This window comes from Haliaeetus leucocephalus, unplaced genomic scaffold (assembly GCF_000737465.1).
Source record: "Haliaeetus leucocephalus isolate CR32 unplaced genomic scaffold, Haliaeetus_leucocephalus-4.0 Scaffold932, whole genome shotgun sequence".
Classification (NCBI taxonomy): Eukaryota; Metazoa; Chordata; class Aves; order Accipitriformes; family Accipitridae; genus Haliaeetus; species Haliaeetus leucocephalus.
This window is the reverse complement of record NW_010973368.1, coordinates 6,759,069-6,781,333: the sequence shown is the minus strand read 5'-3', so window position 1 is coordinate 6,781,333 and position 22,265 is coordinate 6,759,069. Positions and strand designations below refer to the sequence as shown.

The window sequence follows — 22,265 nt, the reverse complement described above, 5'->3', positions numbered from 1 at the left end:
AATTGTACAGGTCTGTAATTGAAGATGTCATCAATGATGTCAGAGAGGTTTTTCTGGATGAAGGAGTGGATGAACAAGTTCTTATGGAACTCAAAACAGTAAGTTGCGACTTAAAAGGTTTTTTTGGTAGACCAGTACAGCAATTGGTTTTCATATCTGCTTGCTGTTGTGCACAGTAAAAATACTAATTTTTAGTTAGCCAAGCATTGTATTAATCTGCATATCTGTAGCCCCATATCATTTGAATTACGCTGCTGTATGGAGAGATCTGCTCACCTTGTTTACTTTCCCTAATCTGGCATGTCAAACTTGACATAAACAGCAGGCATCTGAATTCACAGTGTTATTTTGGTCCCTGAAACGTTTTATCTTTAAAAAAGAAAGGGGAGAATATATTTATTTTAGAGTTAGACAATTCTTAAGGTTTCTCTGCAGGAAAAATAAAACGCCTGCTCTGCTTGATGTTTTTGTCTTCCTGAAAAAGAGGAGTTGCGTTGTTAGATGCATTGTCAGATTTTTGGTTTGTGGTTTGCAGAAGTATTGGTTTTGAGGAGCGGTACATAATGAATTGTACTGTGTCCATCACACTTTGCTGAAGCTCTCAGATGCAGAATTTTTTTACATACGGTGGGTTTGAACTGTTACCGAGGGTCCAAAAGAAAGGCAAGATGTTGACCTGAGCTCTAATGGGTCTCCTATGGCTTTCTTCAAATTCTTCTTGAGTAAAAGAAACACTTTAAAAGGGAAAAGGCAGAAAAAAAAAAAAAAAAGAAGAAATAAAGTAAAAGGAAACTGGGAAAGTAGGTGCCTTCTTATCTCAGCTCTTGTGTAAGGAATTCTTCAGAAAGCGGGACGTCCCGAACTCTCGGTATTTTTAAAGTATTAAAAAATGGATGGAGAGGGAAAGAAATTTTGAGTTTGGCTAGACAGAAACAGGTGAAGACTTTTTTCCATGAAACCATGACCTGGCTTGGTGGAAATGGGCTGAGTGCTATAAGAAAAGCACCTTGGTGTTTGTGTCACAGATGTGTTCCGCAAACGATGTCAGAAAAGATTGAATGAGGAAAGACACAAGAAGGAAAACGAAGTATTGAAGGTGAAGGCTTTGGGACCCTTAAGCGGGATTTGAAATCAGGAGTTCTGGGTACCTGTAGTGTTTTTGACTCTATGTATTATGGAATACTTGCGTTGCTGTCTTTTTGCAAGAGCTGCTTTTTTTTTTTTTTTGCATCTATGGCTTTTCTTTGGAGATGTCAGCTGACATCAAGAACTGAGGGGCTGGAGAAGCTGAATTTGATATTGTGGTAGAAACTGTGTGAATGCTTGTACAGAGGCATTATCTTAGGTATACTGGTAGTATCTGTTGAAGTGTGTTATGAGGCAATAGTCTTTAAGCAACTTTTATTGAGCAGTTCCAAGAAGAAATGGCTTGAGGAAAGCTGTAATAAAGAATTATTTTTGTGATTAAAGAGGTAAGAAAGAAAGGATAGAGAAGTGAAAACTTGAAGGCTAATTTAAAGTTACCAGTTTATCTCTATTTATGCTTCTGTTAGGGTTGTTACGAATCTTCCACACTTGTAAGAATGTTAAAGCTTGAGCTTGGACTGACAATTCTTAAAGGATATTTAATTCCTCTTCTTAAAACATTACCTCTGTGGAGTTATCTCTTCAGTCTGTATTTGCCCAAGGGCTTTTTGGGCTAAGTAGACTGCAGAAGATAAACAGTGAAAACAAATTTGATTTTTGAGTACTGTCTTTATATTGTTAGAAATCCTGCTGAGTAAAAATCATACACAGAGATTTCTCTTTCCTTTTCCAAACTAGCTGTGGGAGAACAAGCTGATGCAGTCCAAGGCTGTAGATGGCTTCCATTCAGAAGAGCAGCAGCTTTTGTTGCAGGTGCAACAGCAGCAACAGCAACAGCAGCAACAGCAGCATCATCACCACCACCATCACACACAACCTCAGCCACAGCAGACTGTGCAGCAGCAGTCTCAGCCACAACAGGTCCTTATTCCAGCGTCTCAGCAAGGTCAGACTTACTCTCTAATCTCTCTGGCAAAAGACTCTCAAGCTAGATGAACTCCTTTACATATTCTAAATCTAGGGCAGGATGTTTATCTGATGGATAACTTTGTGTCTTTATGTTAAACTTTGTCTCTACTTGCCTCTATTTAATGGGTCAAGAGAGCTGTCTTGGCAAAAAGTATCTTCGTAATTGTGTCAGTTATAGTCTTCAGAAGATTTTGGAAAAGCTGAATTCTTCTCTTTGTCTTCATGTTTTCAGATTACATGACTTGCAGATTCTGTCAGAAATCCATTAGCAGCTTTGTAATTTCAAGTCAATATACATACGCAGTTGACAATTTAGTCATGAGGTAGTAATGTCATTAGGAACAAATTAATTTTAAAAAATATGTTATTGTTTAGCATAAGTGGATGCTAGGATGTGAAAAATAGTGGTGTAACAGTCTGAGTATATGTAGGAGATGATTTTTCATCTTAGAACAAGCTTCAAGTGAAAAGCATAATGGCTGAGTATTTTTGTGGTCTTAAAAGATTGCATGCTCTGTAGGTGTGGATGTTCAAGGTATATTTTAGCTAGCCGTAACAGTATAGTTTCTTGTAATTATTGTCTTGTGTATTCTGCATTAATAATTTAAGAGAAACATTTTCACCACTTACAATTTTATTTGAAAAGTAAGATAAATACTAATGGATTTTACTGCATATATGCTGTGTAAACAAATCTGCCACCTGTGAAATGCTTGAGTTTTCAGTGTGCTATTAAAATTGTGGCAAAACATATTTATCTGTGGTAGTCAGTCGCAGACTTCAGTCTTTTTATTGGATTTCATGGATCAGAACCTATGTTGTTATGGGTGTGATAGTTATGAGTTGATTCCCAGCCCACTCCCCAAAACCCAACCTCCATATATTCAAAACAGAAGAGAACTAGTGTGACAAGAACCTGTTGGTGGTGCTTTTTTGTGGGGTTTTGGGGGTGGGTCGGTTGGTTTGTTTGTTTGTTGTTGGGGTTTGTTTGGTTTTTTTTTTTCTTCTTCTTCTTCTAGTACTTTGCATTTTGGCTGGACATAAATCAGTTTTGACTGTTCGGGTAAAATTAATTTTGAGATTAAGACCCCTAAATACATGGGGTTTCAAATGATCTGGGTGTCTGCTTAAGTTACAGTCAGCAGAGCCTGGAAAGTCTAGTCACCAAGACCTCTAGTGGCTCCTTAGCTGAATAGCTGTGACTCTACTGACCAGATTTCCCTCCACTAATATGGAGGTCCATGTCTTCCTGTTTCTGTCTTAGGGTAGAATAAGCTTCTGCCTATAGTCGTACACTTAAAACTGATTCATTGTTGCCCAATATTATGGCTTATGACCAAATGACAGTGTGGAGGCTAAAAGAAATTAGGGTATCAAAGCATGTTAATCAAAGACATGCAGTTTTATGAATTACTTGCCTGTTCCATGGGCGAGATGGTGTAATAGTTCCTTGAACAACCTGTTGTGATCAGGATGATTGGCATGGTGATTCCTGCTGTCCTGTGTGTGGTCCTAGCACAGGGTCACAAGATTTCCTTTGGCTCTTTTGCCCTCCCTGGGTTCCCTGAAAGTTGGAGAGATGGCCTCAGATCTTGGTGCAAGGTTGTGGGGCTTCCCTCCCCAGAATCTTTTCAAGAAACTCTGTTACCTCCAGTATTCTTAAGTGTCCTTGGTTATAGGATTGGATGGAGAATACCTTGTTGATGATTAGTTTGTTAAAATTGCTCTGTCATTTTCCAATTTACTGGCACTGGCACTAGTACTGGGAACCTGCTTGTTTCATAGACTTGGGCACTTTTGCACTCCTAGGTGAACAGCAGGTTGATTGCATAGTTTAGCTATCTGTTTTCTTTAGCACACCAAAACTATTTTGTTGTTTGGGACAGGTGGTTGTTCATATCTTATCTGCTTCTGCTACATTAGAAAGACAGTGAAGATCATAAGCTTATGCTAACAGCTATGCTAACTAGACCTAACTCAAGCTAACTGCTGCATCCTGTTAACACACTTTTCATCTTGCAACAATCCTTGCTTAAGTCTGTTTTAAGATTTAAGCTTATCAACATTTCACTAATACCTTCAGTTTCAAAGATGTAATTTAAATCTTGCTGTACCTAGGGTCAGAATAGGTAGCTGAAGCCCTTGGAATAAGATCTGTAAAGACAAAATAGCCATATTGCCTCTCAGAGCTGCTGTGGTATATTGTCTTGAGAGTAAAACTTACTAAGATCAGAGACTGCTTAGTAGCCGTTTTTGTTATGAAGCTCAGCTGATTTTTGGGTGATGTTCTTTCTAAGTTACTCTGGCTTGGGTGTTATTTTGGGCAGACTGCGTAGTTTTCATGAAATGCTATTTTTTTTCTTTCTAGCACCTCAGCAGCAGGTTATTGTGCCAGATTCCAAGCTGATACCGCACATGAATGCGTCGGGCATGGTAAGAAAAGGAGAAGTTTATACATGCATACACTGTCATTATGTAAGTTGTTTTGATTAAATAGTAAACACAAATCTGGTATTATTCATCAGATGCTTAAAAGTAATTTAGGACACACTGGTAAAGCTGTCTACCATGTTTCTGAGTTTTGCTGCTGCACTGACAATCTAGAGGTAGTAATCCAGCACTTCAGTTTTGATAACAAATCCAGGACGTACCTTGATCCTCCGCTTTAGATGTGTTTAAACAAAACTTTTTTTTAATCAGAAATTGGAGTACTGTTGGTATGAATCTGCACCATGATGTACTCGTCATATACCAATACAACCCTATTAACTGATGCAAGCATACTGTATTTGTTAGATGCAGGAAGAAACATTAACTACTCTGAAACTTAAGCTTATATCAAAAGAGAGATTATTTAGCAATTCACATCAATCTTTTCTGATCATGTTAATTTGATTCACTAATTTTGTAATAGCTTATAAAACTGAGTCTGGTCAGTTACCCTTTTCTTGCGGTTTTTATCTCTAGAGGTTAATTTTGGTTATCTTATCTTGCTTTAAAAGCCCTGGCTTAATTAAAAAAAAAATTACTTGCAAAGCGATGAAAACAACAGCTAATAAAAGTTAAATATGTGTATTAAGACCAGAATTCATTACATTCTTACCGCTTTTATGGTAAAGGCACATGAAACAGTTTCATGATTAGTCAAAGCTGCAGCAACTTGCTTAGCCTTCACTTCTGCATTATCTGCTGACCTTACTATAGAAAAGAACCTGAACTTTGTTACTCAAATAGCCTGATTTACCCAGAGGCTGAGAGCACATTAACACCTGCCTTTTTCTTTCATGTTTTACAACCATTTCGATGTGATTTATAACTTCCCAAGTCCAACAGTTAAATATTTTTTTCTGTCTCATTCAGTTAGGTCTTGGTGATGGGTATTGCAAAAATTAGTATGCCATGCTTTTAAAACTGCTGCTGTCAAAATGTAAATGAATTGTATACTGCAGAAGACTACTGTTCAGTAAATAGTTACGGAATCGATCTGTAATTATTGTGTGTGTTTATTGGAAACATTTAAGTTGGTATTAAAGAACGGATCTGACAGACCTTGAATATCTTGAAGGGCAGAGAGTAATGAGAGTTTATTCATCTGCCTTTGGGACGTGAGGATGCAGACAAGCACTTTTCAGTTTTGCATGGTGATCTCTAATTTTGGCAGTTGTAACTACTATATTGCCCAGCCAATATGGGTTGATCATACATCTTATAAACAGGAGGCATGCACTCTACCCAGTAATAAAGTTTAAATCCTTTCAGTAGTAGAGAGTAATTGGCCATGGTTCCTTTATAGTGGGGAAAGGGAGGCTTTTCTGTAGGCAGCTGAAGTTAGACCCTTGAAATGGAGAGGTCTCTGGAGAAGTCCATCTCCCTCTGCAAGTTAAGGACTTAATGCGGATTTTTGCGTTTGGAGCTCCTGTAATTGTGTTGGAATTCAGTTTCCTTGTAAGTTCAAATCGTTACCCATTGGGAGTCTTCAGCTTTCTCTTCTAACCAGCTGTCTTGAGAGAAAAAATTAGTCATTCTGTGAACAGTCAGTACACTGTATGCGTATGTTCACTCAAAAGAGCTGTGTTATGCGGGACTTGAAATGCAAATCATTTTCAGAATGAAGAAAAGTGCAAACCTGATTACTACTCCTCGTGAAAACAAGACAGGCAAACATGATCATTGCTTCAGTACCTTATGTTTCTTCAGATTTGTAGGCCCATATCTTTAGCTGCTTTGAAAAAGTGTAAGTAAGATTGCTACATGAGCAATGCAGTGTTGTACTCTATTAGTAAATCAGCAGAGAAGGCAGAGGAGAAAAAAATCTGCTGAGCTTGCAGATGAACCAAGAAACCATGTGGAGCTGGGTTAAGGTGTGATGCTTAGTGATTGTTGCTTCAGTCTCATTCCTATTAAGGAAGAAGGAAAATAATTTTTATATATAGTATAATGTGCAGTTGATTAATGCCTGCATTTCAACAGCTGCAGAAACTTGTGTGCAAACATTGTAAACAGCAATAAAAAGGTACATATTTTCAGGCAGTATGTTGTGAGATGTAACACTGGCAGTAATGTCTGTGGTTAAAAAGCTTTTCTTGTATTTCAGAGTGCTGCAGCCACTGCAGCTACGTTGGCTCTCCCTGCTGGCGTTACTCCTGTTCAGCAGATACTTACAAATTCAGGTGACTGTCTTAATATTGAGATCAAACAATGGTTTTGAGGGTGCTTGGGAGGGAGAAATTTGGGGTTTTACTCTCTGCTATACATTGTTAAAAAGCAGAACGTGGGAATCTACCCTTACAAGGTAGTGCAGTCTCTTCACTGGACTCCTGGATTCTTTTCCTTACTGGCTTGCTAGTCTTAAGAACCTTGTGGTTCTTACCTAACAGCGGTGTGGATTAGATTCTGTGCAAGTTTTCCCCACTTTTTAGAGAAGTGCACGAAGCAAGACGACGGGCATTGCTGTCTCTGCCCTTTGTGTATTTCTGAGCTTTGTGATGCATGATCTGAGCACAGATACTAGACTGGTTATGAAAGAGCAGGATGACTTCATTTGCGACTTCAGATGAGGAATGTCTTAAGGTTTCTCATACCTGCTAAGCACACATGGTGGAATTTCTGATTTTGCTGGCAATGCTAATTTAATTTAGATTTGTCATTTTTCAACACTGTCATGCTGTACATTTAGAACATAATTAAATGTTACTTTTATGAACAGCATATCTTATGCTTCATGTACTTTTGTATTACGCTGATTTTATAAGCTTGATTCTAGATCCATTCTGCATGGAGAGTAAAGGAAGATCTGAGAAAGCTCATTCTCTAGAATCAGTTGCTGCTTTTGCCAGAGAATTATCTAGTCTGCTCAGAATCACCTGGGACTTAACCTCCCTGCTTTAAACATTTGAATGTTTAATGGATATATGGTTGAAATAAAATTTAAATGTGTAGCTGTTCTAGAAATTCAAATCTTTCCAATTTTTAAGGAAGCACACCTATGTTTGTTATAGCATAGAATAAACTGTGGCTCACGTTTGTTATGGTCATAATTTTTTTTTTTCTTCAGTTACAAATATTTACAGTATGTTTTCTTAAAAAAGGGGCTAGGGTAGCCCCTTCAGCTATACTTAGTTATTTCAGTAAATAGGGCTTTGCATTTTGCTGTGGAGGGAGAACAGGAAATAAAATCAGTTTTTGAGGGAAATGTATGAAGTTCAGGATTATCTAATTTAATTTCTTCTCTATCTTTCTGATCAGAAATGTGAGAAACTAATGTTGGACTATATCTTAGTTCTTGCTTTTCAGAGCTGGAGGCCATCTCCAAAGGTGTGGGAATCTTAGACGTATTTTGTGAAGTGAAGAAAAGTATAGGATAATAAAAGAAAATCAAGTACAGGCATTGCGGGAACAGAAAGGAGAGGTGGATAATAAGTGTAAGGATAGATTTTTCAAAAAGGCAACTGCACAATAATACTGCAAAGAAAGTTATGTGTAGAGGAATCTCTTGTAATGTGGTAATTGGAGGGAAAAGAGTCTGAGCAAAGGATATCATCTGACAGAACCCTGGAAATACCACAGTGTTAGCAGTGGATAGAGTTTTTGTGGTGTGAAACCTGTATTCCTGTTTTGGTATATGTTCATTTGTCTTTCTATCTGTAAAATCTGTCCTTTGAAACATGAGGTATGTTCATAAGAGGGAGCTAATATTTAAAATACTGTGCTGTGTTAAAGGATTAGACTTTGGCTTGCATATGTAAATTTATTTTTGGATTGCATACCTCATGATCATATTTAGATGGTAAACGACCCTATTAGCTCTTTGCTTCCAACACAGCTGCTATAGCATAGTATCTTTTCACTGGTGAAACTGAAACATAAATGCTCTACTTTAATTGTCATTGGTGTTCTTCCAGAAAGCAAGCTTCTAAACTAAGATAATTTTAAAAGTGAATTCCTACATTTGATTAATTTGATACTTACTTTATTAAAGGCCAGATCCTCCAAGTGGTTAGAACTGCAAATGGAGCTCAGTATATCATTCAACCACAGCAACCGGTTGTTCTACAGCAGCAGGTCATACCACAAATGCAGCCTGGTGGAGTACAAGCACCTGTTATACAGCAGGTAAGGAGAATTTTTTGAATAGGTACACTTGAAAGAGAAAAAATTATAGTAATTACTAAAGAGGCTTGCATTTTTGTGTGCAAATTGAAATAGAACACAGAGTCAGAAATGGTATATTAAAAAAAAAAATAGTTGTGTTAAGAAGCGTGTTTTTTAAAAATGAACAATTTTGAAATGTTGTTTTCAATGCCACCTTTATTCTAGCCAAATTCTGACTGGCTGCAGTTTAAAATCTCTTTTGTGTGTCCCCTGATGACAATTATATTATGTGCGTAATCCTAGTCTACATCCTTTTAAAAATGTGTTTATTGGTTAAAATAATTGTGTGTCACATAACATAGAAGAAAATACCTAAAGCAAACACCCCCCCCCCCCCCCCCCTTGGTTATTTTAGTAGTGAACACAGTATATTTTACAAGGATTTTTGTTCATCTACAAGGTCAGCTGTGTGTCCAGATTGTAAGCATTGAATTTAGCATTGTGTCAGAGTTCTGTAGTTTAAGCATCAATAACAATTTGTAAAGAGTTTAAAGTTAAATGTTTTATAGAGAAGGTTTAAAAAGAATCTTTTACTTGAGTTTAAACATCCTCTGCTGTGTTTGAAACTCAGGTGTGGCGGTAGTGCTAGCGTTTTAGAATGGAAAGACAGTAGGTTTTCTTAGATTTAGCAATGCAAAATGCAGGAAATGGAACACTGAGTAGTGAAAGAAGGTATGTTATTGAAGATTAAATTATATATCTGGTATAGGTTGAATATTTGTAACTCTTGTTTCTCTAATTAATGCAAGTCAAATTGATATGCTTTAATTGTTTTCTGTAAGTGATGTGGTAGTCTGTTACGTTAGCAGCCACAGTACTTGCAATGATATTCCATCAGGTTTTGGCTCCTATCCCTGGAGGGATTTCCCAGCAGACAGGAGTGATTATTCAGCCCCAGCAGATCCTGTTTACAGGAAATAAAACACAAGTCATACCTACAACAGTGGCTGCCCCTACACCAGCTCAAGCACAGATTCCTGCAGCTGGTCAGCAGCAACCACAACAACAACAGGCACAACCACAAGCACCACTTGTTCTCCAAGTTGATGGAGCAGGGGACACATCGTCGGAAGAAGAAGAAGATGAGGAAGAAGATTATGATGATGATGAAGAGGAAGACAAAGAAAAAGATGGGGGTGAAGATGGCCAAGTCGAAGAGGTAAAGTTAACATTATTTCAAAAGGCTGGAGCATGCTTGTGTTTCATTTCCATTTTTTTTGCAATGTTTGAAAGAAAACTATATGCTTCAAATAATACTGTATTCCAATAATTTTAAGAATATATCTTTTATCCATGTACTTCAAGTTCTTTATTTCCCATGTTGAAGTTGTGAAAACTGTGTATATTAGCAAAGCACCTTGAAATGCAACTGAGGAGGGTGGGAGACTCTGCAAAAACTGTTAATTCTCATGAATGCCCTTTTAAAAACTTTGGTAATATTTCTGATGTTATGGAGAGGTCAGCCATGAAATTATGAAACCCTCATAAGCAAACAGAAATAGTCAGCTCCACTTGGGACTGAGTGCATAAAAAAGCAAGGTGTTAGGAAGATTGACAAAAAGGAGACCATGTATTTAGATCACTGAGGGGACCAATAGATGTGATCTGACCTGTACTTTACTGACTATTCCATCGCTTTCTGTTACACTACAACAAGCCTGAGAACTCAAATTTGATTATAAGCACCTTCTAGAAACACATCTGACCTTGATGTAATGAAATCAGGAGATAGGAGCAAGAGTGAATATTCATTGTAACTTGTTGCATTCTTAACAATATGTGCTTAATTTAGACTTTGAATTTGCTTGGTTTCAGACTTGAGCCAGTGGTTCTTACTAAGTTTTGATGCATTGTACCAAAAAGCCCCACAAGAATAAGAAATTAAAAAAAAAAGGGGTCAGGGGGATACTAATAAGCTAAAAGTTCTGTTATTTCAGTCTCTGACAGGAAACCTTGTACTCCCTAAATCTATAGTTAAAACTATACCAGCATTTTGAACTGTCAGATCACTTCCACAGTTCTCTGCAATTATTTTAAGAATCCATTTAAAATGCATTTAATAGGAGGAGTAGCATTTCATAGTCTGTATCACCCATGCAGTATATGCAGGTAAAACTTCTAATTTTTGTCAAGGAGTTAAATCAGGTTTTCTGTAGTACATCTACAGTGGTGTCTAACAGTATTTTTCTGTTACAATTTACAGGTTGGGTTCACATCACTTTTCCATTATATTGATCAGCATTGATGTCCATTTGAATGTTTTAATAGTTGCCTTACTAAGTATAGGTCATCATGCTTATATATTAAGTGTTCTTTAATAGTGCCTTAATGCTAACGTTCTTGTGGAAATTTTTTTATATGCCAAGACTTTATTACCAGCATGCCAGAGATCCCCTGTTATTTTTGCTACCTTTGTTCATCACCAGTTACTTAATGAGTGGACCAGTTCCTTAAAGCTTTTGAAATCACTTAAATATGGCATTACTTTGGAAGGAATTAAGACCTCTAGTACACCTTTTTCTTCTCTCACTAGCATCTCCCCTGTTTAGCTTACATATTTGGGAGTAGGTGGGAAATGAGGATTATACAGAAGACTTCAGAAAAGTTGGTTTGCCTTTATTTAAAGGTTGTTTTAGCTTTTGAAATGTTTGTTATTTACATGAGATGAAAAAAAACTAAACCAGATTTCTGCTGGAACAGAGTGTTAGCAGAAAGAGGAAAAAATGAAAGTAATTTTTAAGGGACATGAAAATACATTCTAGAAAGTCTGGAGAAGTTATTTTGTATGTGTGTATGCAAGATCATCTGAAGGCATCTTTTCCCCTCCTGTAAAAACTTTCTGCATGTGTTGAGGGTTGTTTCTGTTTGTGGTACATCAAATGTGAATAAGTCATGGAGTTTCTATTTTTAATGGCACATAAGGAGTGACGTGACTAACGTCGCCTTTCCATTGCTTGAATGCTTTAGAAAAATGAAAATCTGCGTAATAACTTTTTTGTAAAGACAAATTGCAAGCACCAGAATGTTTACAGTAAAGGAGCAAGAATGGTTGTGGTGACAAAAGGCTACAGTGCCCAGAATCTGGCCTGGACACTGAAGTTCCAGAATAAAATTGGTCAGGATCTCTTCTCAGGATGAAGGGCAGGAAGGCAGAGTATATCCATCAACCCTCTACTGGAAAGCCTAATACTGCCCACCTCAAATGCATTTTAGGTCCAGTTTTTCATAGACAAGACTGCAGCCTTGTGTGAATAATCAAAGTAACAGCTCTGATCTTACTAAACAGCATAAGTTTTTGCATGTGTTTCTTTCAGGAGCCTCTTAACAGTGAAGATGATGTGAGTGATGAGGAAGGACAAGAACTGTTCGATACGGAAAATGTTGTTGTGTGCCAGTATGATAAGGTAATCTCTACAGAACAGAATCCAAGAATTCTACTTTCTCTGTTCTTCTTCCTATCAAGTTACAATTTTTAAGTAACAACTTTGTGACTGTTAAGTACAGGTAGATCTGTAAAGATTGTAATGTGAACAGTAATACAATAATTAGCTATTTGTTTTTAAAACAGGTTTGTGTGACATGTTTGTACTAAGCTTGGTAACGAGTAAAGCTTAGAAAAATTTGGCTGCATTTTCTTTTTCTTCATCATGTCTTTTTGTGACCTTTAAAAAAAGGTCAGTCCTCTGGGCTCAGAAGTGAACTAGTTTAAGTAAGTTTGTACATTTGCTGTGGCTGTGAATGGAGGAAGTAGTCATTATGATTTAAACTTGTGGAAACCTGTTCCTTGATTACTAAAAATACCTGTTCGTGGTGATAGAATAGTTATCAGAGGAGAAGGTTCTTTCTGTGCTATGCGTTCTTCACTGAAATGGCAATGTGGAATGCTTTTTCTTATTTTGCTTTAAATTCTGCTGAACTGTCTTGCCGACTCTATAATGACTAATTTCTTGCATATTTGCCCCGGAATATGCAAGGACTCATCCATGTCTGGAATTGTTTTAAATGTGTCTAGAGGATAGCAGACAAATTTTTACTGAGATAGTATGTAGAAAGATTATTCAATTCAGATTTTCTTTCTTTTCCTATGCCAGAAGAATTGGACTGTGATGAATAAGGATCCTTTTTAAAGCAGAAAAAAAATCTGTAAGCTCGTTGAATAAAAACTCCTACATTGCGAGGAATGGCTTGGTTAGAAAATCTTCAGTTATGCCCAGACTCTGCTTAGACTTGTCATCAGATTCAACAAAGAATTTAAGATAGAGGGAAGTGGTATCAGTATCTACATCCAAGCCATCTGTCCCCTCCAGACTGTAATCCAAAACTGTTAGTTTCAAGGCATTTTGTGAGGATAGTGAAGGACCTTAGAATAGCAGTCAGAAAAGCTTGTTGGGAGTTGCTAAAGCTGAGCAACAGGAACAACAGGAACTACTCTGAAATCCTCACCCTCTTAAAAGTTAAGAATATGAACTCCGTAGGGAACAGCGTCCATCATTAACCTCTACTGCCACGTGCTCTGAAAGGACTTAATCACTTATCAAACAATTGTTGTTCAGTTTGTCTCTATAAAATACACAGGATCAACTCAGTTGTTCTGACTAGAGTTCCCTCTTGCACAGTGTCCTACATCAGCTGATGGTGGGTGCCTCTGGAACAATGAGACAAGGGCAAACAGGTAGCCATGCTCATGTAAAGCATTTTACCATCCTTCCGTGAACTGTCTCTTGAGGGAGAGATAGTGGCTTTGTATCAAGTGGCCAGTAGATGATTTTTTTTCCTTAATTTGTCAGAAATTAATTTGATTATTTTTTGAATCCTTGTAAACTTTGTCTTATGACAAGAAGTTTCATAAATGAATTCTGTGATGTGTGGAGAATTACCTAGTTTTTAACCAATTAGTTTCATATGATACCCTAGTTCTTTATTTAGAAGAGTGTTTCCTCTGCTTTCTTGGTGCCTTTTATGATATTGCAGACCATCATAAGCCTCCTCAGTCATCTCTTTGAAATCAGAGCTACACTTTGCTTGGTTGTTACTTGTGCAGCTGTCTAAACATTTGATTATTCTTACTTTCATTCTCCAGATCTGTTTTATTCTTCTGTCTCTTATTTGATACAAGTAGGTAAGGTTGAGGGAGGATCAGAGCTATTCATAACACAGGTGAACCTTCAATTCATTAAGTGGTATAGCAATGTTCTGCATGTGTGCTTTTGACCCCACTGAACACAGAGCTGATGTTCTCAAGGAAAAGTCTTAGAACATTGGGATCTCATTCCTGACTTGTAATTGTCAACTCAAACCCATCATTTTTTCTTTCCATGTAAGTTGGAATTGTTTTTTCCATTGTTACTACCTTCATATACATTGAATGCCACCACTGTTTTATTACACAGTGAGTTAGGGCAAGTAACAAAATTCTGCAGCTCTTCAGTAACTGTTCTTTTGTATCATCAGTGACGTTATGTCATTTTCCAGATGATTAGTGAATTCTTAAACCATGCAGACTCCAGCCAGCACAAATCTCTTCTGGAATGATCTAATTTCACTGTAAAAAGAGTGTTCTTACCCTTGTTTTCCCATCTTTATTCAGTTATTTATTCATCCGAGGACCTTCCTCCTTACCTCATGGCAGCTCAAATGCTTCTGATGAGGGTTTTTTATTGAATGCCATTTGGAAGGGCAAGTAGAGTATATAAGGCAGACCTTTCCTTGTTCATTTATTTTCTGTTGCTACTGGCTTTTTAGCTTAAAGTGAGCACAGACCAAACAATAGTACTAATAATTGATTGAGTGCTATGGTTATATCTGTTCTGGTGCTACTTTACTGTTTGTTTCTACAGCACTAGTAGTAATAGATGGTGAGACATTGTGTCCTTGATGGAAATTGAAAAATTGCAATGGGGCTTCCTTGTTTTTATGCCTTTTGTAAGATTTTCTTAACTTTTAGATCGCCTAATTATATTTTTATGTTTTGTTTGCAAAATTTATGATAATCTTTTCTCTTTTGGAAGCATTTCAGCTTTCTGAAAGATCTTTGCTTTCTTTGAATATCTTCTTGTCCTGCTGCTTAATTGTACTGGTGGTCTTTTGCTCTTTCTGATGCCCTTTTTTGATAGGTGGCAGGTATTTATCTGCTCTGTGCTTACAGTATGTGGGGGCTTTTGGGGGGTGGTTTGGTTTTGGTTTTTTTTAAATTTTTTTTCAAAATTTACTCTTCTACCTTTAGACTGAATTTTGTTCAGTTTCCTTTAGTTTTAAATTAAACATAAGAACATAAATTTAGTTACACACTCTTCTAGTGGATTTATTGACTTCTTATTACCCCTGGGAAAATGTTTGCCTTACATAGTTGCTGTTAGTTCTGGTGATATTTTCCAACTTAAGCCCTGCACACTGTCTTGAACCAAGAAAAGAGTTCTGTGGTTTGTGGGTTCCTGACTTAGCTTCTTCATGAAGTAGGTCTTGACTGTATAGTATCTAAACAGCCTCAGTACTGCACATTGATGTTTACTCAGTATGCATAAGATAATTAAAGTCTTCCAATACTACAACTATTTCTTGTCCTTGTATCTTCTCTGATCTCTTTCATCGCGTGGTCAGCCTGCTTCCTGTAGTCAGGTAGTATTTGTTTGGGAATAGGCATGAAGAAAGAAGAGTTCTGTATGGAATATTTTTGTAAAGAGAATATGAATAAAACTGTTGTTTTATTCTTTGTCTTATCCTACGTCAACAGGAATATCCATTATAACCTGAAGATCCATTATGTCACAGGCTCCTGTAATTTTGACTACCTGGGGAGCAAGAATGGCACGAATGGCGTGGGGGTTTTTTTTGGTTTGTTTTTGTTTTTAAATTTTTAAATTTTTTTCACTATGAGGGTGGTGAGACACTGGAGCAGGTTGCCCAGAGAAATTGTCGAAGCCCGATCCCTGGAAGTGTTCAAGGCCAAGTTGGATGGGACTTTGAGCAACCTCATCTAGTGGAAGGTGTCCCTGCCCATGGCAGGGGGGTTAGAACTAGATGATCTTCAAGGTCTTTTCCAACCCAAACCATTCTATGATTTTTTTTTTTTCCTGTCCTAGTATTTGTTGAGTTGTTGCAAATAACTGGACTGATCTCCCAGATTAATCTTACAAATTTCTTTTAAACAAAGCCTTAAAAGGGCCAATATTTTAACTGGGAAGACTATAGGTTAAAGTTGAAGCTTCATGCCATCATCCCCAATACTGGAGATGTTACTTTTCTCACTTGACACTTTACAATGAGAATTGGGATGTAAATTGTATACAATGACTTACCATTGAGGAGAAATTATAGAATATAAGACTAGTACATATATTCTATATCATCTTTTGCGTTTTGTACCATAGAGATTTTCAGACTGAAAACTTTGTAAATAATTCACTTGCCTTTTAACCAAAACTTAACTTTCAGAAACCCAGAGTCAAGCTCTAATATTAGAAGTAGAAAGTTGAATAGGCCTGCTATCTATCTATACGTAACATAATCAAACTAGTTTTCATGCAAAAGAGGTGCAAATAATAAAACTTGGTGTTTGACTATTTCAGGGCTGGTTTAAAATGTTAGTTAATCTTTCTGTTACAGTGGTTGAAATGGGGATTTCTGGCTTTCAAGTGGAGTTTTGCGGCTGTCATAATCAAAGATGATTTAATCAAATTCAAGCAGCACAGGTGGATATACCTCTCTTCTTCCTTTCCAACCACCTCTAAAAATGTGCTATAAGCTTTGGATTTTGGAATGCCTCTGTGCTTGTGTGGTTTTGTGACAATTGCTGTCCCTGGTTTAAAAAATGAAAACAGAAGATACTGCTATATGCATAATTAGGGGTTTTTTTCATAGCTAAATGCAGAATTGATTTTCAAGAAATTTGTAGTAATTTAGTAATGTATGCCCAATAGTTATTTTCATTTTTTCTTGCCCTTGTAATTTACTTAGGCATTATTACCTATTTCTGATGCAAAGTAATAGTTCAACTTTTTTCCCTGTTTTTAGATTCATAGAAGTAAAAACAAATGGAAATTTCATCTCAAAGATGGCATCATGAATCTTAACGGAAGAGATTATGTATTTTCCAAAGCCATTGGGGATGCAGAATGGTGAAGTTTTAAAAGACAAAACAAAAAAAAAACTCCCTGTAAAAGGAAAAAAAATCAAAAGCAGGAAAGGTTGAGACTTGGACGTATACTCCAATCAAAACGTGTATCTGCACATCGGAAATAAACAAACAGAAGTATTGGAACAAAGGTAAAATGTGGCAACAAAGACACTACTTCAGATGAGCAAGCCATGGACTGTAGCAGCTATAGCATTGTCTGGGAGCTGGTTTTGTGTGTTAGGAATACCTTAATTATCAATTCTACATACAGGTACCTACAGCTGGTATTTAGCATGTAAGGCTTTGTTCCCCTTCCCACCCCACCCCCTTCCCTTGATTTAAGATTTTAAATACTTCTTCCACTGATTGAAGGAACTCTTCCCTTTGACAGATTATTAATCTGAAAATGCTTATTGTGTGTACAAATCTTTGCTTTGAACACTTCCTTTTGGTAGTGAGGATGGTCAGAATGTTACTTAAAATGCGTGCAAGCTTTGTACAGAAGGGTAAGAATTAAGGTGTTAAATTTTAAATAACTTGTATAAGGAAAATATTTTTAATTCTGATATGCTCATTAATTATTATATCTATTTGTTGTTTTCAGTTCAGTTCCCCATAAACAGGTGGTTGTTCCTAGCAGTTACAAAATGGTAAAATGATCATCATTTGTATTTCAAAATTATTTTAATTTCGTATAAGTGATACCTTTTATTTAGGGCTGTATTTTTTAAATACTAAGCACCTGTAGCTCCCTGCAACGAAAGTCAGATTGCTTAACTTGTTAATTATATTCTTGCTGTTTGGTGGTGGTTCAGCATCACTGAGTTGAAATGAATAATATAGTTTCCATTGATTATTTTTTTTTAAAACTTTTTTTTTAAAAAGGCTTTGGAGACCTTTTGAATCAAATGTGTAGGTAATGGCATAATAGATGCATTCCTTCACCTGCTTACTACACATGTAGTCCAGACATCCACGAATAATTCAGCAGACCACAAGAATGACTGAATTTTTAATATAGAAAATCACATAAAAATTCTAACATTCTGGCTGCAACTCTGTTAATCGAAGATCTGCTTTACTAAAAAGTATAGCCATAAGTTACCTGCAGCAGTTAACCTCTCTAAAGTTTCCAGGTGGCATGTAATTTCATGAAGAGAGCTGCACAGCTTTGAGAACACAAATTTTGTTAGAGTATCTTTAGACTGTCTTGGTAACAGAAAATCAAGCAGTTGGATGCACTAAACCTTGTGTAGTCACTTTTTCACTTGCCTTTTCCAGAAGTGTGGTTTTTGTGGTGGCATTTTTTTATTGTGGGGTTTTTTTTGTTTGTTGTTTGTTTGTTGGTGGGTTTTGGGTTTTTTTGTTGTTGTTCTCTCTCTCTCTTTTTTTTTTTTTTTTTTTTTTTGTGAAAAGCAACAAGGTTGCTCCCCCCTCCTTCCCTTCCTCTCCTGAGAAGTGAACACCTTTTCTTCATGCAGAGATTATTCTTGCAAACTGTGCTTTCAGAAATGCAGTTACTTTTGAGCGAGGAGAGGGAATGGGCATTATACTTCAGAAACTGTTGTGGAAGGAATGTTCATGTGGCTTACCATTTCAAAAAAATTTTATGTTTCATCGGGTGCTTAGAAAGATGACAAAAAAAGGACACAGCAAAGATAATTTTAATTAAATTGGGAAGACTTTCAGAAGCAGACATTTGAACCATGATTTCTGACCTTTTTATGGTTGAGAATTAAACTTCTAAAACATTATTTAACAAAGTCACAAGTGTATTTTAGCAGTATATAATGACTGCAGTAATTTTCATTCTCTCTGATTTACTTGCCTCCGAGTACGTTCATAATCTCAGTAGTATGTAGAAAACTCAAAACACATTGTAAAGAGGGTTTTTTTGGCTGTGATTTTGTACACCTGTGCTCTCATTGATACAGACTAAAACTGCCTGTAGGCTATATCTAGAGCCATATGGTTGTTAGTAAGCCATCTACATACATAACTTTATGAAAAGTTAATTGATGTTTCTTCTAATTCATTCTTAAGTAATGGAATTGTAATTTAGAGTGCATTTTTGGCTTGGGGCTTCAAGGTATCTCAACCTCATTGGTGTCTGCTTTCTTCTGAACAAAGCAGATATTTTTATTTTTTACCACTGTTGACACTTCTATGTACAACTGCAATGAAATCAATAATGTACCAACTAATTCCTTCCCTCACCTTTTCCGTATCTGTTACCAACAAGTCTTAAGTATTAGACTTCAGAAAAATTCCCGTTAACGCTGCACAACCAAACCAATAAAAGGAAAAAAAATCCCTTTAGCTATAGATTCCTGTTTATACTACTGGAACCCAGATTACTTGTACAATGCTTTGTTTTCATACATCTTAGTGATTTTTTTCACCCACATATGTATACTAGAAGCTGCATAGCCTTTTTATTTATTTTTAAGGGATAGCAGGACTTTAAAGATAACTTAAGCTTAGCCTGTTCTGAAGGATGTTAGAAGCTTTCTGAACTTGCACAGTCTATTGCAAGCTAATTGTATGGTATGCTTTTCAAAGAAGAAGTTTTGTCTTCAAATACAAATACCTGTGAAGTTTTCAGAAAGCCAGTCACACATGAACATACCAAACTGTGCTCTTATTGCTACATCAAGTGTTCCTTTTTTTTAAATCAAAAAGCATGTTTTAATTTCATTTTATTGTAGCAGCTTGCTGTAAGAATGTAGTTTGCTTAATTTTATTATTGTACTTGAATTTTTAATCATGGTTTTAACAATGTAACTGAACAGACCATTTCATTAGGTTCCAAAGAAACCATTCCTTTCAGAGCGCAAGGGATTCCCATGTTCATAGTTCATAAATGATTTCCCCCGCCCCCCCTTGGAAATAGGTTTTTTGGTTGTTTGAGTTTTTTTTTTTCCCATTTAAATAGTTCAGTATTATGGAAACAATTAATGATTTCAAGAGGGCTTATGTTAAAATTTGCACAGATAATGGAGCACCTTTTTATGATGGAAAAAATGGGGAAAGATAACTTCATAATTATAACCATGATGGCTGGTGGAAACTTGTAGAGCAACTGGGCAAAATTGGGAGTCTTGTGCCTTTTCAGCTTGCAGAATACCTGTTTTGCCAGTATGACAATACTTTTTTTTTTGATTTCTGAGAGAGTAAATTTCCTGCAGTGCTTCAATAAGAAAAGCAACTTTTTTGCTCTAATTCTGTTGGGTTTTAGTGTGTGCAATCATTTTAAAACATCTAAGTTGAAAACAAATTGAAATATGTTTTCTTTTAAGGAGATAATAGAGAATTTAGTCACATAAGGAACTTTATATTGGACTATTTAAATAAAATATGTTTTTATTCCCCCTTAGTTGCTGGTTAGCGACAAGATTTCTTTGAGGCTTCATACTCCTTGTTCCTGCATTGTACTCACAGGTTGCATTTGAACATCATTCAGTTTCCTAAACATGATTTAAAGTGATAATTGTGGTCCGAGTTTATTTCCAAGAATATGATACGTGATTCTGAAGCACAGTTTCTAGAAAAGAGCAAAGAACACGTTGTGTCGTGTAATGGATTTTTTTGATAAATGTTTTTTCTATTTCTGCTGAACAATTAGGAGTGTTAAAGTAGACTTCATTGAGTCTGTGAAAATAATTCCACTGCTTGACAGTTAGCAGTAATTATGTCACCACATAACACTACCAGAGTAAAATTTCTTAATTCCAGTGGAGGAGTTAAAGACCTTGTTAACTAAAGTTCATTTTGATTCAATCTCTTCAATTTGTAAAAGCTCCTTTAAAAACAATAAAGCCCCCCCAAATTTTCCCGAAAGCAAAGCTTCTTCATAGAATGCAATAAGATGTCCAGGAAGTGAACAGTGGTTTTAGGATAACGCACACTGGATTGATACTGGGCTGCCTTACACAGCTTCGTGGGGTTTGCTGTGTACCACTCCACCCCACCCATGCACCCCCAACTGAAATTAGATTTCTCTTCAGACTTTGAGATCAGTGACTATACAAGATGAAGAAACTTGCATATTATTATGTATTGGTGTCTCACATTTAAAGTCTCATTTTCTCATTGCTGTGATTGGTTGGGAAATGTGTAAAAACCAGTCTGTTGGTTTCCCTGTTGTCTACTTTTTTCAGGCAGTTCATGCAGTGTGTCTTTTAATTATTATTTTGTGGACTTGACATTGTGGAACAAAAGGAGCTTTTTTTTAACAGGAAGGACTACCTTGGGTTAGCTATATATGTACAGTCATCCAATGAGACATGTTCCAGAGTGCATAGGGTACCAATAGATTATGGAGTGGGGGAATATCCTTTTTTGCTGTTCTGAGCTACTATTGTCAACTGCTGTTGTACATATACTGTTATGTGTAAGGGGGTAAATATATTTATTATGTTTGTAAAATTCATTCTGTACAATTGCAGATCAAGGTTGCTCCTCTGTGATATACAGGATATTATGTTTCAAAGGCCATGCTTGGAATACGATTAGAGAACTTAGTATTTTGATGTACTAAGACCTATTTTAAGTTTAATATTTTGCCTTTGCAAAAACTTTAATTAAAGATGTTATTTAAAAATGTTTGCCAGTTCATTTACTATCTTGCATGTGCATTTGTTTAATATATGGGGCTTAATGACTACTACGTAATAATGCCGAATTTCTGAATTTATTTTCATCACACGCAGGTAACTTCACTGTCACCTACTTGTTGAGTTTGCCTTGTGGACTTTCCATTTAACATCATCACAATGTTATAAAAAAAAAAAAATCACATTTTAATCTTGAGGCCAGAGTTCTATATTTATTTAAAAATTTTCTCTCTATGGTAATTTGAGACTTAGGTCTTGAGACAAGATTGGTTGAATAACTTGTGCCATCTGGATGTTAGTCCTGTAAATGGAAATACAAGACAATACTGAGAAGTAAAATACAGAGTTCTTGGATGACAGCTGGCTGATCCTAAAGGCTTCATCTTCATCAGTGAAACTGGTTTGACAGAACTGCTTTCTTGTAAGCAAGTGATATCTTTTTAGTTCTTGGCTAAAAGCAGTATCTTGAGACATGACTTGTGCTTTATTTTTAAACCTAAATTTTGAACTTGAAATTCTAAATATAATTGGAAAGAATGTAAGCTATAGACTATACTGCCCGTAGTGGGGGTTGGACTTTTGGAATGCAGTGATTCTGAAGTAATCTTTTAGCTATAGTGGTGTAAAGGTATAGCAAACCAAGAATCATCAGGAGTAGTATTTTCCTAATACTCAAGGTGGGGGGGATTCCCTAATACTTTCCTTGCCCTCCAGCCCTCAACACTTAGGCAAGTCAAAAAAAACCCAGTACTGCTTTTTCCTTAAAATTTGCCTTACTTGTCATCTTGAAAAGGATTTGGAGATGATTCTGGATAAATAACTATCAGAAA

The 22,265-nt window shown here is 36.3% G+C and overlaps 1 protein-coding gene across 2 annotated transcripts; it reads left to right on the top strand.

Moving 5' to 3' along the window:
- On the top strand, window positions 1-21,422 carry GTF2A1 (general transcription factor IIA, 1, 19/37kDa). Of its 2 annotated transcripts, XR_775411.1 has the most exons (9): window positions 1-98; window positions 1,825-2,032; window positions 4,424-4,488; window positions 6,650-6,725; window positions 8,534-8,667; window positions 9,545-9,865; window positions 12,021-12,110; window positions 16,717-17,090; window positions 20,197-21,422. XR_775411.1 is itself a non-coding variant. In XM_010583795.1 (8 exons), the coding sequence occupies exons 1-8, from the start codon at window positions 84-86 to the stop codon at window positions 16,822-16,824; spliced, it is 1,017 nt and encodes a 338-aa protein (XP_010582097.1). In that variant the 5' UTR covers window positions 1-83; the 3' UTR covers window positions 16,825-17,692. The 2 variants fall into 2 exon arrangements, 1 of the variants encoding a protein (XP_010582097.1); XM_010583795.1 differs by lacking the exon at window positions 20,197-21,422 and having other exon boundaries at window positions 16,717-17,692.
- The last annotated feature ends 843 nt before the right edge of the window (window positions 21,423-22,265 follow it).